General features: G+C 35.6%; 2 protein-coding genes across 18 annotated transcripts in view; one reads left to right on the forward strand and one right to left on the reverse strand.

The window, feature by feature from the left end:
• RALYL (RALY RNA binding protein like) overlaps positions 1-16,206 on the forward strand; it is a 714,416-nt gene that overhangs the window by 255,624 nt on the left and 442,586 nt on the right. The gene's annotated exons all lie outside the window — the stretch shown is intronic.
• On the reverse strand, positions 9,634-10,356 carry LOC487024 (dnaJ homolog subfamily A member 1-like). The gene has a single exon (XM_038579652.1). It carries the CDS (start codon positions 10,354-10,356, stop codon positions 9,634-9,636), a length of 723 nt encoding a protein of 240 aa, XP_038435580.1.

A 16,206-nucleotide genomic window follows, 5' to 3' on the forward strand; every position in this document is an offset into this window, starting at 1 on the left:
CTATCAAGTGACTCAATTTAACAGCTGCCAAATTTCATGTTCCAAAAAGACATTGAGCATTTGATAATCTACCTTCTTTCCTTTTTACACATTTCTACAGCAAGGATGAGCTCTGTTTATGTGGCGCCTTAACAAGCCAAGAGCTCTCAGACCTTAGGAGAATTCTGACATCATCTCCTCTTTTTCCTATTTGAGTTGATGTGATGAATTCTAGCCAAAGAAAGTAGAAGTGAGTCACTATGGGTGAAATTTGGCCTTGATTCAGTTCCCTCTTGAATCCACTTCCAGTCCTCCAATATTCCAGCTACTTTCCTGGGTTTTGTGGTAAGATGGTGGTTATTTTCTTAAAATATCTGGTCATCTTTTATAAGCTTTTATTATTGGTTCAGTGTTCCCATCAAGCTTTAAGCTATTTCCCTAATTCAGATAGCGATAAGAAAGTAAATCCAGGAGAGGGAGAGGGAAATGTTGATACAGTGGTATGCTAAGAAATTTCTATGACTCCAGTATAATTGGTCTGAAGCCCAAAGGCAACATTGATCAATGGGATTCACATGACACTCTCAGTTTAATCATATTTATTTCATCTGTGTACGTAGTGGACGCACTTGCCAAACTGTTGAGCGAAACCATGAATTAAGATCTGGCTTCGGTAATGCTTTATTTCAATATTGGATTATGAGGTTTGAATTTTGAGCAGCTGGTAGAAAAGGTGCAACTTTAAGATCACCGCAATAACTCTTGCTGTGAGAGGGAGCATCGAAGGACTTGGAATAACAAAAAAAAATTCAAATTTTGTTCATTTGGTTTTGCTATCCTTAATATATTAAAATGGATGCTTTTAATATTAGTCGATGCTACCAGACACACATGCCTCATGGCTAAGAGATTTTCGCTAGCATCTCAAAATTAAGGACATTTGGCAATGACTTGTCACTCCTTACTGCTTTCCACTTGGTACTTTGTTTTTTCTTGTAATACAATTACAAAATGCCCATGGTTTTCACTTGCCAAACTGTTCTTGTATCCAATATTTACCAGTGCTGGATCAATGTTCTAAAGGGCAGCCCTGACAGTGTTATTTCAGTGAACATCAGGCTGATGTTTATTACAGGCTGAATCTATGCCCTTTATTGCCAACAGTCTTACTTGAAATATGTGTTCCTTGACCCATTTAATAAATGGTTCCCCATAGATATGGCTGTGCAATTCTTCCTTTTTTCTATAGATGCTTTTTAAAAAAGTTTCTTACCCATAAGGCAGTCTGTCTAACCATCAAAGCATCATATTGACCTTTCCAACTTTGTTCAGGGTGACAGTTGGCTGGTTGTTGACACTTCTTTTTTTCCTAAGTTGCTAACTAGAGCTCTAACAGAGTTTTGTGCTGCCAGAGCCTTCAGGTCTGTAGTTCATTCGGCTTTCCTGATCTCAATAATAATTGTTTATATCCTAAAATAAGATGCAGCTGTTTTAAAGTATATAAATGTACCAGTTATAAGTTAAGGGACAGAATTTACTGTGGTTAGATTTGTTGCCAGTATTTTGAAGCTCAGCAGTATATGATTTTCTTGTTCATATTATGAATTTATTTTGGTTCTCCTCCCACTGGTAAGAAATAGGGAAACATTAGTTATTAATATAGATTTGGTATGTTGAAATAAATTAGCTCTTCACAGAACTATTTGGAAGGAAGATACTATAATCTTGTGTTTACATTATGAGTCTCAGCCAGTTGAAAATTTTTTTAAGAGTTAAGGAAATTTTGCGATGGCTCTCAGAATTGTGTTGTATTCACACAACATTATTGTACTCGGTCTTGAACTTTCCATCTATTTTTCTATGCTTCTTTCTTGACCTTGACTTTTCTAAATATAAATGATCTAATAATAGATGATTAGATGCAAAGATCTAAAAGAAAAATTTTCTTCTTTGCATTTCTGTATATGTATGTACTTATAATTAAGTCATTTTTAGAAATTTTTCCTCAGTGGAAAAGTTAATCGATCTTCTGCTCTTATAAATTTGATTTAAAGGGACCGCTTTTATCTGATTTGAGTATACTGCTTAAAATAGGTACAGTGCAGTATTTCATACTGTGTCTTATCAGAGCTTTTAAAGAATTAGACCGTCATAGAATTTGATACTTCTGCGGCAAATAATTCTCTTTTTAATTCCTTGATATGTGATATTGTATTACATTATATTACTTTATATGAATAAGTAATATTTTTACACATGCAGAGGTATGTGTGTGAGGGTGTGTGTACACATATTTAGACAATTAGAGTTCTTAGCTGTTTACAAGGACAACATCCAGAGGTGCTTAACAGTTTCCTAGAGACTCTTCAGTATTGCGACTTGAGACATGATATCTGTGAAAGTAACCACTGAGAGAACAATGAATATGGTTATGGTGATTGGTAAGGAAACAACATTTTATCATACTCTTAATTTATCCTATTAAGTTTGTTAAACTGCATACCAAGAATACGTTTCAGGGGTAAGGAATATAAACAATATCAAGCCAGAGTCCAAACCCAAGGGTTTAAAAGCTAACAAGAGAGAGAAATGAACACATATAATATGCACACAGTCCAAACAAGAAACTGCAATCAGAGAAATATACTCAAAGTGCTAAGGCAGCCAGGGAAAGGAAAGGACACTTAATTTAGTCTCGAACAATTGTCTCAGACTGATGGTAATATTGTCCTTCTTTGGGGGCACAGTGTCAATGACATGAGCATCTCTTATTCAGAAAGGAATTAAATAAGCCTGCTAGTTTCATTAATATCATCTCAAATGAGTTTCATTGGTTTTAAAAAAAATCTTATGCACTTTGGGAGCATGTAGGTATAAGCAGACAAAGAGAACGTTGTAGAACCTTAAGTGGAAATGAAACTTTGCCTTTTCTCTTTGCAAAATCTTGTACCATTTTATTTATCTGTTTGTTTGTTTTTGCCAAACCCAGGTGTAGACCAATTCAGTCTTCAATATAAGACTGGCAGACGTTAAGATTCAGTTGCAAAATCATGCTTAGGATTAGATACAATAAATGAATTTCGTGTACTTGCAAAATTCCAATGTCAGAAGTAGCATAACTCTGGTCAGGGTAGGCTGAATGCTACTACCAGGAACCAAATGAATATACTGTGACGTGAGGGTCCTGCCAGGTGGGTACCAGCAAGAGAGAGAGAGAGAGAGAGAGAACTTCTTCCAGGTAGGGAAGGCTTTGTGAACAGAATGCTTAGCCAGACCAGAGTCACACTCTACAGATGCAAGGTTGTGATGGTAGCAGTCAGCATCAGGTAAGACATGCCATTAGAGATCTAAAAGTTTTCTGGTTTTTGTTGTTGTTGTTGTTGTTTAGGGAGGTGAGGCATGGGGCAAACCTTTTTGAAAGTTTGATAAGAGCTTTCGAAGTCTCCCCAGAAAATTGCACATACATTCAGACTGCTACATACAACTTTAGTGGGCTTCACAGACCACCTGAAACCATTGCTAGGTTGAGGACCGATAGTTAAAGTGGAGGCGGGAATGATGGAAAGATTGATAAAGACCCTCACGTTTCACATCAACCTGACTGGTGTTCAGGGTCATGTCCTTGTCCCAGATGGAAACTGGAGTTAAAACTGGGAGCCAGAGGCCTGGGACTGGTGATCATTCAACTGACCGGCCACAGGCACCAGCCGAATCTTTGATGGCACCTGTTGGTGTCCCCCCTCACTTGGTGTTTTCCTTCTCACCCAGGTTAAGAACTGACTCGCACATCAAAATCTTCAGGAAGCTCTCCCTTAACGTTTAGTCTTTGGTACCTTTTTTATCCTGTAATTCTCCCTTATAATAGAGTTACAGCTTTGTCAGAGACCAGATTATGTTTCATTCATTTCTGAATCCCTGTTCCCAGCACAGTGCCAGGCACGTGGGAGGTACTTAGGAAATCTTTATTTTGTGAATGAATAAAAGCCAACAATTGTGTACAGCAGGTTTTGCTCTGCCAGAAACTAGGATACACAGCTTCAGAAAGACGAAATTAATGCATAAAAGATTCATATTATCTGAAACAAGCTATTTTATATGGACTCAATTGGGAAAGCTATACATAGTGTAATATAAAACGCACTGCCATGCAAAGGGGAACAAAATGAGCCAAGCATCAAACAAATTTGGGAACATTGATTGGGGAACAGTTCTGAAGTAGAGGCCTATAATGGGAGTAAAATCTCTGACTGAGTTAATTGGTCTCCCCTGATTGTTCAGCTAAAGTCATTTCAAACCAGGCTGTTCTTTCTTCATGTTAACCCTTTTTTTCTTATTGAAATTGTTCAGGGTTTCAGGACTGGATAAGGAATACCTTGAGTCTGGCCTAAAAGATAAGGCATTTAGTGTGGAATACCAAACAAGAAAAGTGGGATTATTTTTTTTTTCTAATAGTTAAAAAGAGCATAGTATGAGAGGAAAAGAAACCTCTAATCAGAGCAAAGGAAAACAAATTAGAATAGACTAAATCTGCAACTTAGCCGTCTCCCAAAAGAACTGATTTTTGCTCATTTAAGCACCCCAAATTGTTCAGATTTGGGTATTTGTAGAGAAAATATAGTATTTTATGGGATTGTGGACCACTTTCTTCATATTGAAGAATTCTGTCATAGAGGATTTAAATAACAGAAAACAGATTTAAACTAAATCTAGTAGAACACAAAATCAATCAGAAACCTTTAGGAGGATCAGATATCAAAAGCTTCCTTATATTTACCTATTTTCTTAAACATTAATGAGTTCAATTATTCAATTTCTTGCTTTTTGGAGCTCTAACTCAACTTGGCTGAAATCATCCGTAAGTCAATTTCTCTATAAATTTCCACATCTGGGACACCTGGGTGGCTCAGGGGTTGAGCGTCTTACCTTCAGCTCAGGTCGTGATCCCGGGATCCTGGGATCAAGTCCTGCATCGGGCTCCCCGGGGGGAGCCTGCTTCTCCCTCTGCCTGTGTCTCTGCCTCTCTCTCTGTGTCTCTCATGAATAAAGAAATAAAATCTTAAAGAAAAGAAAGAAAGTACTGGCTGGATTGTTGACCTTGTTCAAAAGAGAATGATGACTGATTTATTGCTTATCACACAGGCTCTAAGTATTTATTGATCTCTTTCTAGTCATTAATTCAATATTTATTGCATCCCTTTTATGAGCCAGGAATATACAACTGAACAAGAGATATGCTGACTTACAGGTGACTGAGATTCATAAGGGCAAAGCATATTATTAACAATCTTTTGTTAACACTGCATCGTGGGAACTTTGGGAATAAGTGCAGTTGCATTAGTCAGAAAATTCTTAACAATTTCATCCCCTATCATTTAGGCATTTGACTCTGACAAAGATATTAAAGTGCATTTCATAGTGAATTATGATAATTGCCCTCTGTAGATGTTCAATTTTAAGGAGTTGCCTTGAGCATCCATACATTTCTCTACAATACACAGAATTTATAAAACTCTCAGAAAATATAAGGGCTAATCTAAAATTCAGAATCTCTGTTTTATTTTTGTACTGACAATGCAAATGCTTATCTAAAAAAAAATCTTATTTTATTCCTTTTTCATAGCCAAGCACAACTTTAACACTTTTAGAATCTTCGTTTCCTTTCCAATTGTCATTCGGATGAATAAATGTAATACAGGGTTTGGAAGTTGTATTTGCTCTGCGTTAATAAAAGCAGTAAAAGCTGTTTTTTTTTTCCCATCCCTAAATTATGTAGCAATGACTCATAGAGCAGATAAGGGGATATTACAAGATGTCATTTTCACAGCATTTTCTAAACCCTGCTATGGATAATATAAACATTGGAGTACATTTTTAAAATTTTTAAATGCTCCTTGATGATAGGAGTCATTTTCATTTTTGTTTTTATGGATAGCATTTTCTTTTCCTGAATTCACTGTAATCTGCTTAGCCATTTTGCTCTCTACCAAATGTCCTGAGGAGTTCTAAATACATATGGCATACTCTTGTGCAGTATTCCAGAAAAAGGACATATTAACATTTAAAAATATTTATGTACAAGAACGGAATCACTTTATAATTTTGCTGGTAGTGTGACATCATTGTAGGCTTATAAAACTTTGTGGCTTGTGTGTTGTATACCTTCCCTCATATTTTATGCCTTGTCTTATGTCATTACCCCCATTGTGGGCAGCACTCAGCTATTGCTTGTTCTTAACATCCTTTTTTCTTAACATTAATTCCACTCTTTTATTTTTTATGATAACAAACACAATTTTATTCCAAAGTGCAATTATAATTCGTTAATAATTTACCAATTATAAATCAATCTTTTCAGAAAAAAATATTTTTAAAATAAATCCTCTATGAGCCTTGACTGCAGTGTTAAGTCACGGAAGCACTGATTCATGATGACCACATGGTTATATTTTGAGATGATGGGTGGTAACTAGCAAGGCAAGAGGTAAGATGTAATACTTTAGATTTTTAGTGTTGAAAATATGATTGATGTGTGTATTGTGCTCTCACTTGGAAGTTAACTCCCTTAAGCTTCTGAGATAGGTAGCTGTCTATCTCACCTTCCAGAATGAATAACATAAGTTAGGGGTAAGGTATGTTAAATTATAGTGTCTGGTATTTAGGTAAAGAGTAACTAAAAGTAGTACTAGTTTAATTTGTCCTTTGTAACCACATATGTCAAGGATTATGGTTGACTTACAGTGCTTACAGATGCCTATATTTGGTACGGATCTAAATTTGTACTGTCTTCAGCCTGCCTCATTTGCGCATACCTTTCCCCTTTCTGTTCATCTTGAATGAACTTGAATTATACCTTTGAACTGAATTTTAGTTCAATCAATGTTATATTTTTTCTTGACATTTCAATAACTCTTTTAGTTCTTAGATGTTATTACACTTAACTACATTGTATTGAACTTGTTTTAGGTAGCTGCTTCTGAATTCCATGATGACATCCAAAGATGCCAAACTCTATCTTACTTATGCTCTTAGCCCAGTGCCAAACAGTGCCTGCCATATAGCAGATTCTTAATAAGTATTTTTAAACTGTCAGATAGTAAATAGCATAAAAAAACCTAGACATCTGCTCAAAAATTAATTTTTATAGCCAAATAAATTAACATCCTATTAACTTAATTCTTGAATTTGTCAGGAAATAACATTTGAATTTCTTGGAATAGTCAACTTCAACTATATTTTAATAGTTACTTAAATGTGGAGGTTGACTTCTTTTTCTATTTAAATGATATTGCAAATGTCAAAATGATAACTTGGAGTCCTGCATCTTCATATCCTAGTGCAGAGTAGATAGTTGTAGAAATTTCCATATTGGTTAAGCCATCAGGTCATAAAAGTACAATTCTCTGTTTCCAACCATGATGTAGCATTGAATCCTTTTACAACTCATTTTAGAGGACGCTGTTAAAATTCTATTCCAAATCTAAAATTGTTCCTATGTTTATTGTTGATTATATCAAGTCTTGAACCTTGGAACAGACATTTATTTCTCCTTCCAAATTTGGATTCACATGACACTGCTATATGCTTTCTTCTATGCTATAGAGCTGCTCTATTATCCTTTCTTCTTAAGGAAAAAAAATGCATTGAAGCATTTGTCTTGAGGGAAAAAAATATTTCACATATAAAATATATTTTGCAATCATAGATAAAACATAGGTCAAAGTTGGAACCTACTACTAGTCTTTGTAATGCTACCTTACATTTATGACTGATAGGAAGAAATATGTATCACACAAAGAATATTTTAGTTAACTTGAAAACATAAAAATAATATTTTATTTTATTATGGCATTAAAATAAAAAATCATAAAACGGTATTGATTAATGGTTGTTTATGTAGCTCTTAGTTTATAAGCAGATGATTTTTAGCAGATCACCCTCCATCTCAAATGCAGCATGTATGTTTAGTAAGAAAGCATGAGAATGAAGAATTCTTTGGGGGACAAAAATCATTATGATCAGTTAATCTGATTATATTTTCAAATCAAAGCATCTGCATTAGAAACTCTGAAACATATCGAGAGTAAGATATAAAAAAATTAGAAAAAGATAATAAACCAAACAACAAATATAAGCCAGTTTATTCATTAATTATTTTAATTAATGGAATAGATGATATGAAACAGGTTATCGTGTACTATGTGATAAATGCTATGGTTAAAGTCTAACAAAAAGATCCATAAGATCATCTAGAAGGGACATCCAACCAAGCCTGAGGAGTCTAGGAAGATTTTCTAGAAAATATTACATCTGAGCTGAGTCGTAAAAATATAGGAGGTATACTGGTAAAGGGAAGGGGAATAAATGCATTTTAAAAAGATGATTAAGATATTAGGACAAATGTGGCAAATCAGGGAATTGATTTGGAGTATAAACTATAAATGGAAGTGAAGAGACATAAAAATGAGGCTGCAAAGGCTCAAATCACCAAGAACACTGTAGGTCACCTTAAGAGCTGATCTTAAAGCAGCAGGGAAGTCCTTCAAAGAGCTTAAGCAGAAGAGCCAGTGTCTTCTTTACATCCCTTTCACTGGAGGAATGGAGACAAAGATGTTTGTAACTTCGAAAGGGGGGGGGGGAGCATGGAGAGAAGGGAGATACTTCCCCCTTTAATGTCTTCTATTTTTTCTATAAAATCCTGAAATTATCTCTTGTGAGTGAGAAAGGAGAGTGTGGAGTAGTGTGTTTAAGGAATGAGCTGAAGACTTAAAATATCATCTCTGGGGAAATAAGACAGAGAACAGACCAGGGAAGCTGTAAGAGGTGATTGGTGCACAGTATAAAACTACCTCTTCAGTTTGTCTTGGCGCTGGCTCAACTTTTTCTTCTTGCTTTGAAGTCTGTAGGAAAGGCCAGTAAGCACTGCCAGCTAAGTCCCTAAAGCATAGAAATCTCGGTCTTAGGTTGATCTGAAATTTAGTTTTACCAGATATAGGAAATAGGAACAAGGGTTAAGGATGTTGGAGAGCAACCAAGATAATGAATTATGGGATCCTGACTAGATAGAGAAGGGAGTGACTATAAGATGGAGCAGATAGACAGGCATTAAAGCTGAGTCATCTAGGGATGCCTGGGTGGCTCAACAGTTGAGTGTCTGCCTTTGGCTCCAGGCATGATCCGGTCCAAGGATCGAGTCCCACATCGGGCTCCCTGCATGGAGCCTGCTTCTCCCTCTGCCTATGTCTCTGCCTCTCTCTCTCTGTGTCTCTCATGAATAAATAAATCTTTAAAAAAAATAAAGCTGAATAGTCTAGAACATGTGTAAAAGGAGCAAGGGTACAAGAGTCTTCAAAGGGTAGAGGAGTATTTTGAAAGTATTGAATATTGGAGTTTAACACTCTAGGGGTGGAAGAATTCTGGAAAAGTTCAAGAGCTTCACCTGAAAAACTATTAGAAGCAATGACATATTTTTGTTTGGGTTTTTTTTTTGGCTTTAATATTTGAGTTTATTCTTCGTTTAACTTTTAAAACATTACTATAGTTGAATATTAAATCAAAAACAATAGCTGAGCTCACTATCAATAGTGAGCTATGATTATAGTCCTTCACCCATTCACTACTGCATATAAAATGGCAGCGGGTTATTCACTGGCCCCATTAAGAGGTCTGACACTGAACACCACCCCTAAGATGATGATGTTCATCATCCTTATATGCTTCCCCATTGTAATGGCGCCATCTTTCCTGATTGGGATCAAAGTCCACCAGTTCCACCTGGTCCAATTCATCAGTCTCTTCTACTTCCTTCCTCTCAGGTAGGAGTTTCTCCAGCAAAGAAAGTTTATCAGGAGAGAGAAAGCCTTTCTCGGGGAAGTTTACCTTAAATTTGATGATTAGGTGACCCTTCTCGTATGGTGTACGATAAATTGACATGCCTTCGTTTAGCACACACTTGATATCCCCATGCTTGACAGTCTGACCTGGATGAGAGGTGATGACGATGGTTCGGTTGTCAAGAGTAGATACTGGCTTTTGAAAGCCACACAGGGCTTCAACCAGCTGTATATCCATACATATGAGAAGATCTTCTCGTCGAGTAAAAACATCATGGTCCTTCTGATCTAAAACAATGATAATATCTCTTGGTTCCAGTCCTGGTTCTTGGTCTCCCTCACCGTGAAATGTTATCTTCTGGCCATCTTTCATGCCTTTGTCAATAAGCACTTCTAGAATCTTCTTCTCTCGAACTATCTTCCTTCCGTTGTAGCTTTTACATCTATCTTTAGGACTGATCCGTTCCCTATGGCCCTGGCACTCCATGCACACAGATTGAATTTGCTGAACCATTGCAGGTCCTATCTGATGAATTCTTATTGGCATTCCAGTACCTTGGCATTTGGGACATTTGCTCCTTTCTTAGCACCTTGGCCTTCACATTTATTGCAAATCACATTCCTTTGCAGAGCTAGTTTTCTTGTTGCACCATTATATAAATCTTCTAAGGTTACTGAGAGCTGATGTACAACATTTTTACCTCTCCTTTCTCTCTCCATCCTTCCTCCTCCAAAAAAACATATCAGAGATGTCCATGGGAGAGCCAAAACCACCACCAGCTTCCCCTTCTTTGATTGCCTGTTCTCCTTTGTCATATAATTCCCTTTTCTTTGCATCAGAGAGCACTTCATAAGCTTGAGAAATCTGTTTAAACTTCTCTTTTTCATTTGGATTCTTATCAGGGTGGCAAGGCCAGTTTCCTCTAGGCCTTTTCCAGCTCCTCCTGGGTGACATTGAGTTTGACCCCCAAAACACCATAGTAAGTGGTTTCTTTCACCATTTTCTACAGCTGGTGAGAGGCCCAAGGCCGGTGTGAGGGAGCAGGAAGGAGCGCATTGCTGGGCGCAGCTTGGGCAGCCACTACTTCTCTGCATCTCACCAAGCGTTCTGGAAAGTTCCACAATGACATATTTTTGTGAGAGTGTAGCGGAAATTAATTTAAACAATCAATGGTTGTAAAGAATCCCATCGTTTTTGCTTTTAGGATTTATTCAACAGGAAATAATTTAGGATGGCACAATTATTAACAACCTAAGATGTTCATTAGAGCCTTGTAAATAATAGCAAATGATTGCAAATAGCTTAGAAGTGCAATAACAGAGGAGGGCTTTAAAAATTATGATAAATCAAAATATTTGTGGAAGCATAAATTGGTAGAACCTTTATGAAAGCTATTTGGTCTTGTCCATCAATTTTATTTTATTTATTTTATTTTTATTTTTTTCATTTATTTATGATAGTCACAGAGAGAGAGAGAGAGGCAGAGACATAGGCAGAGGGAGAAGCAGGCTCCATGCACCGGGAGCCCGACGTGGGACTCGATCCCGGGTCTCCAGGATCGCGCCCTGGGCCAAAGGCAGGCGCTAAACCGCTGCGCCACCCAGGGATCCCTTGTCCATCAATTTTAAATGCAAATGCCATTTGATCAGGAATTCCACTTCTAAAATAATACCCTGCAGATATATTTATAAGCATTAAAATCAAGAAGACACAAAATACTTTCTTTGCTGCTGCATTGTTTGTAAGATAAAATGCCAATCAGTAAGGAACCGGCTGGGCACATTATGGTACATCCATTAAATGGGTATTATGAAACAATAAAAACTAATGGGAAAACTCTTTACTGAGTTTTCCTCCTCCATGATGCATTATTAATTAAAAAAAAAAAAAAACAAAGTTCAGAACAGAGTGGGTGGTATAATGCCATCTATATAGAAAGTGGGAAAGTTCACACATGTATTTACATATATAAGTTCTTATTCAGATAAATTTACAAGAAAATAATAGCACTTGTTGCTGGTGAGAAGAGAATTTTGGCGGTGAGGGAGACAGCAATGAACAAACTTTCATAGCCATTTTATCATGTATCTTTTCATTCTTGATGAATTTTGAATCGTGAGAATGAAATAAGTCAGACTGAAAAAGACAAATACCATATGAGTTCACTCATATGTAGAATCTATAAAGCAAAACAAGTGAATAAACAAACAGAAAGCAGAATCAGATCTATAAACAGAGCAAGCTGATGGTTGCCAGAGGGAAGGGAAATGGGAGATGGAAAGAATGGGTGAAGGAGAGGGGGAGATGCAGGCTTCCAGCTATGAAATCAGTAAGTCATGGGAATAAAAGGCACAGCACGGGGAATATAGTCAATGAGATTGTAATAAGATTATGTGGTGGCAGGTGGGAGCTACACTTGTGGTGAGCATAGCATGAAGTACAGAGAAGTTGACTCATTGTGCTGTACATCTGAAACTAGTGTAACATTGTCAACCATACTTAAATAAAAAATTTAAAATAAAAAAATGCATTACCATTTGGAAGTTTTAAAAATCAAACTATTGATGTAACAAATCTAAGTATAAAAATTGTAAACTTTAAAAAAAAAATTGTGAACTTTTTTTTTTTTTTTTTACTGACTTGGAAACATGTTCAAAATAATGAGCTTGAGGCCAAAGGAAAGAGAATTTTATGTGTATATTTAAATACATAGACACACATACATATATACATATCTATATACACACACACATATATATACATACATACACATATATGATATTTCTATGTATAAAGCTACATAATGTGTATAGTAAAATGATAAGAAAGTACACTCCAAAATATCAATAGTGGGTATAACAGGTGGGAGGATTGGATTGAGGCAATTTTTATTCTCTTCTTTTTGTTAACATGCATTTTGAATATATCTCAGTGCATGTGCATTATTTACATATGCTTGAAATGGACCAATGTATCATGAATTTCACTACTAAAGGGGAAAGTATTTTTATTTTTATTTTATTTTTTTGAAAGTATTTTTAAAAAACACTTTTAGATAATCCTCAAAACTCCCATTCTTTGAAACATACAGTTTTAGAGAATTTGCAATAAAATTTAATAAATATAAATGTGGAGTCTTCTGTAGCATCTTTCGTTGGAAAAGACCAGTCTTGACAGATGTACCTACTAGGAATTTTTATCTGTTATCATAAATAAAATATATTCACTGATATAAATTAAGAGAATATTGCAAGAATGAGTGTTCTAGAGAAATCTAATGAAGAATAATATACATTGTTAAAAGGCCCGCATAATTCACAACTAAAATGAATGGCCATTCTGTTTTACATTTTCAGCATAATTGACAATAAAGAAATAACTTACGTTATACATTTAGATAAATGAGCATATCCTATAAGTGCAGTGTCTGCAAGATCTTGGTTTCAGAAAGAAGTTTAAGAACTTTAGAAAATTGTAAAATAAAATTTGAAATAACATTGTATTTTTTTACCTGCTAATTTGCAAGCCTATTAAATGTATAGTCATGAAAGAGATCAGAAAGGGAGGTTGTCCATGGCACAAAATAATTATTTTTTAAGTTTATATTTAATGCATCTGTTATAATTTGGATTAAATGCTTTGAAGTATCATTTAATTTAATGTTTTTAGAAACTTTTGTTAACTCCTAAGCACTAATATTATATATGAGCCTTTTATTCTCCCCCTCTTTGGCTCCTCTCTTACTAGCATCTTGCTTTAGGCTGTGGTTAGATTGATGAATCAATATTGATATTGATGTTAACTAAACTCTATAGTTTACATTAGCATTCACTCTTTATGTTGTCTGAATTTTGACCAACGTATGATGACAGGTATCCACCATTACAGGATCATATAAAATATTTTCACTGCCCTAGTGATACATTTGCCCCAAATTACGGCACCATTTTCTGTTCCTGCCAGCAATGAATGCAAGTTCCCACTGCTCCACTTCCTTGCTGGCATTCAGTGCTATCTGTGTTTTGGAGTTTAGCCATTGTGAGAGCTGTGTAGTGGTATCTCACTGTTTTAATTTGCAGTCTCTTGTTGACACATGATGTTGAGTGTCTTTTCACATTCTTATTGGTCATTTGTATATCTGCTTTGGTGAGTGACTACAGAGGTATTTTTTCCATTTTTTAATTGGATTCTTTGCTTTCTTATTGTTGAGTTATAAGAGTTCTTTGTACATTTTGGATACCAGTCTTCTCTCAGATATATGTTTTGCAAATATTTTCAGCCATTCTGTGACTCATTCTGTTCTCTCAAGAGAGCCTTTGTCAGAGCAGAAGTTTTAATTTTAATGAAGTCCAGCCTATTTTTTTTTCTTTCATGGGCTATGCTATTAGTTTTGTATCTAGAAAGTCGCCACCAAACCTAGATTTTCAAGCCATGTTATCTCTCAGTAGTTTTATAGTCTTACATTTTACATCTAGGTTTTGTGTTTAGAAAGACAACTAGATATTTAACTATGTTGTCTAGGAATTTTATAGTTTTGCATTTTACATTTAGGTCTATAATCCATTTTGAGTTACTTTTTTAAAAAACGTAAGGTGTGTTTAGATTCATCTTTTTGCATGTGGATCCAGTTGTTCCAGCATCATTTGTTGAGAAAGGTTTCATTTAATTTTTTTTTTTTACTTTTCTGACTTTCTAGTCCCACTCACGAATTTCATGGATTCAAGCTCATCTCTATTCTCTACTCCAAGTTTTTTTCCCCACCATACCACAATTACAAAAAAAAAATCCTTCATGGTTTTCTAACAACCTGTCTAATTCCATAACATCCCTGCAGCTCATGAAGTGGTAGGTGACAACTTCATAAAGCAAGCCATCCTTGTGTTGAATAACTCAAGTCATCATTCATTCATTTACTCAACACATACTGCATACTCACTATTGTCAGATATTTATCCAAGAAGTTGTCTTACTTAGCCTAAAATGATAAGATCTTGGTTCCATGCTCTTGAGCAATATACAAACATCCATTTCTTTTTCTGTATCTTTGGTTTTGATATTGTCTTAGAGTCCCTCTCACTCCTTCTCTCAGTTTAACCCTGTCCTGTTCCTTCAAACATTCCAACTACAGCATTGATATGCATTTATCAGAGTGCAATTTCAGTTTTTGTTGCTCCTCTCAACATTTTATTTACTGAGAGAGAAATATATTTCTCTAGAAGTCATCCATCTTTTATAATGCACAATGGTCTATTTATTTTCTGTGACCTGGACAACAGCCCCTATTAAGTAAGCTTTAAATCACTGGTATGTTTGCTGCCAAAATGGCATGATGCACCATTATATTAAATTCATTATGAAATTAAAGTTTGCCTGGTGGTCATATTCAATATTGCGTTTTCAGTATGGAAAATTTCAATATGAGATGCCTTGAGGAGGTAATCTAGGGGTGGAGGACTAGTTTTAATTCACTAATTTTAATTGAACATTATTCCAGGGTATCCAAAGAGATAGTGTAGTCTGATAGGAAAAATACTGGATTTGGCATTGGGAAGACCCAGACTTAGAAGGTATCTCATACATATTAGCTAGTTATTTATCTTCTTTAAGTATCAAGTTCCTCCTCTGCAAGATAATGAAGATAACAGTGCTTGTCCCATATCTCTTCTAGTGAGTTTTGAGAAATTAGTGTGGCAACATGAAAATAATTTTTAGGGCAGCCCGGGTAGCTCAGCGGTTTAGCACCACCTTCAGCCCAGGGCCTGATCCTGGAGACCCGGGATCAAGTCCCACGTCGGGCTCCCTGCATGGAGCCTGCTTCTCCCTCTGCCTGTGTCTCTGCTTGTGTCTCTGCCTCTCTTTCTCTGTGTCTCTCATGAATAAATAAATAAAATCTTAAAAAAAAAAGAAAATAATTTTTAAGTTAGGTTCATTGGAGAATAATTTACATACAATAAAAGTCACCCTACTGAGTGCACAATTCTGTTGGTTTTCACAGGTTCATAGAGTTATGTCCACACCACCACAATCATGGTATATAACAATATACCAATCAACAATCACTTCACATGTTCCCAGTGGCCTCTCTGTCTCCTGCCCCTAGCAATGACTGATCTACTCTGTGTCCCTATAGTTTTGCCTTTTCCAGAATGCTATATAAATAGAATCATACGGATGTGGCTTCCTTCAGCTTTCATAATATTCTTCGAATCTCATCCATGCTGTTGTATTTATCAGCAGTCTGTTCCTTTTTATTGATATACGAAGAAAATATGTTTTTAATTGCATGGAAATCCAATTAAAGAAGAAATAAAAATAATTTCTTTTACAAAATAGGTTATCATTAAGTTGATTAAATATATACATCTCTTAACGTAGAATATAGACAATAGCATTTTC

The sequence above is a fragment of the Canis lupus genome, chromosome 29, assembly GCF_011100685.1.
Source record: "Canis lupus familiaris isolate Mischka breed German Shepherd chromosome 29, alternate assembly UU_Cfam_GSD_1.0, whole genome shotgun sequence".
NCBI lineage: Eukaryota > Metazoa > Chordata > Mammalia > Carnivora > Canidae > Canis > Canis lupus.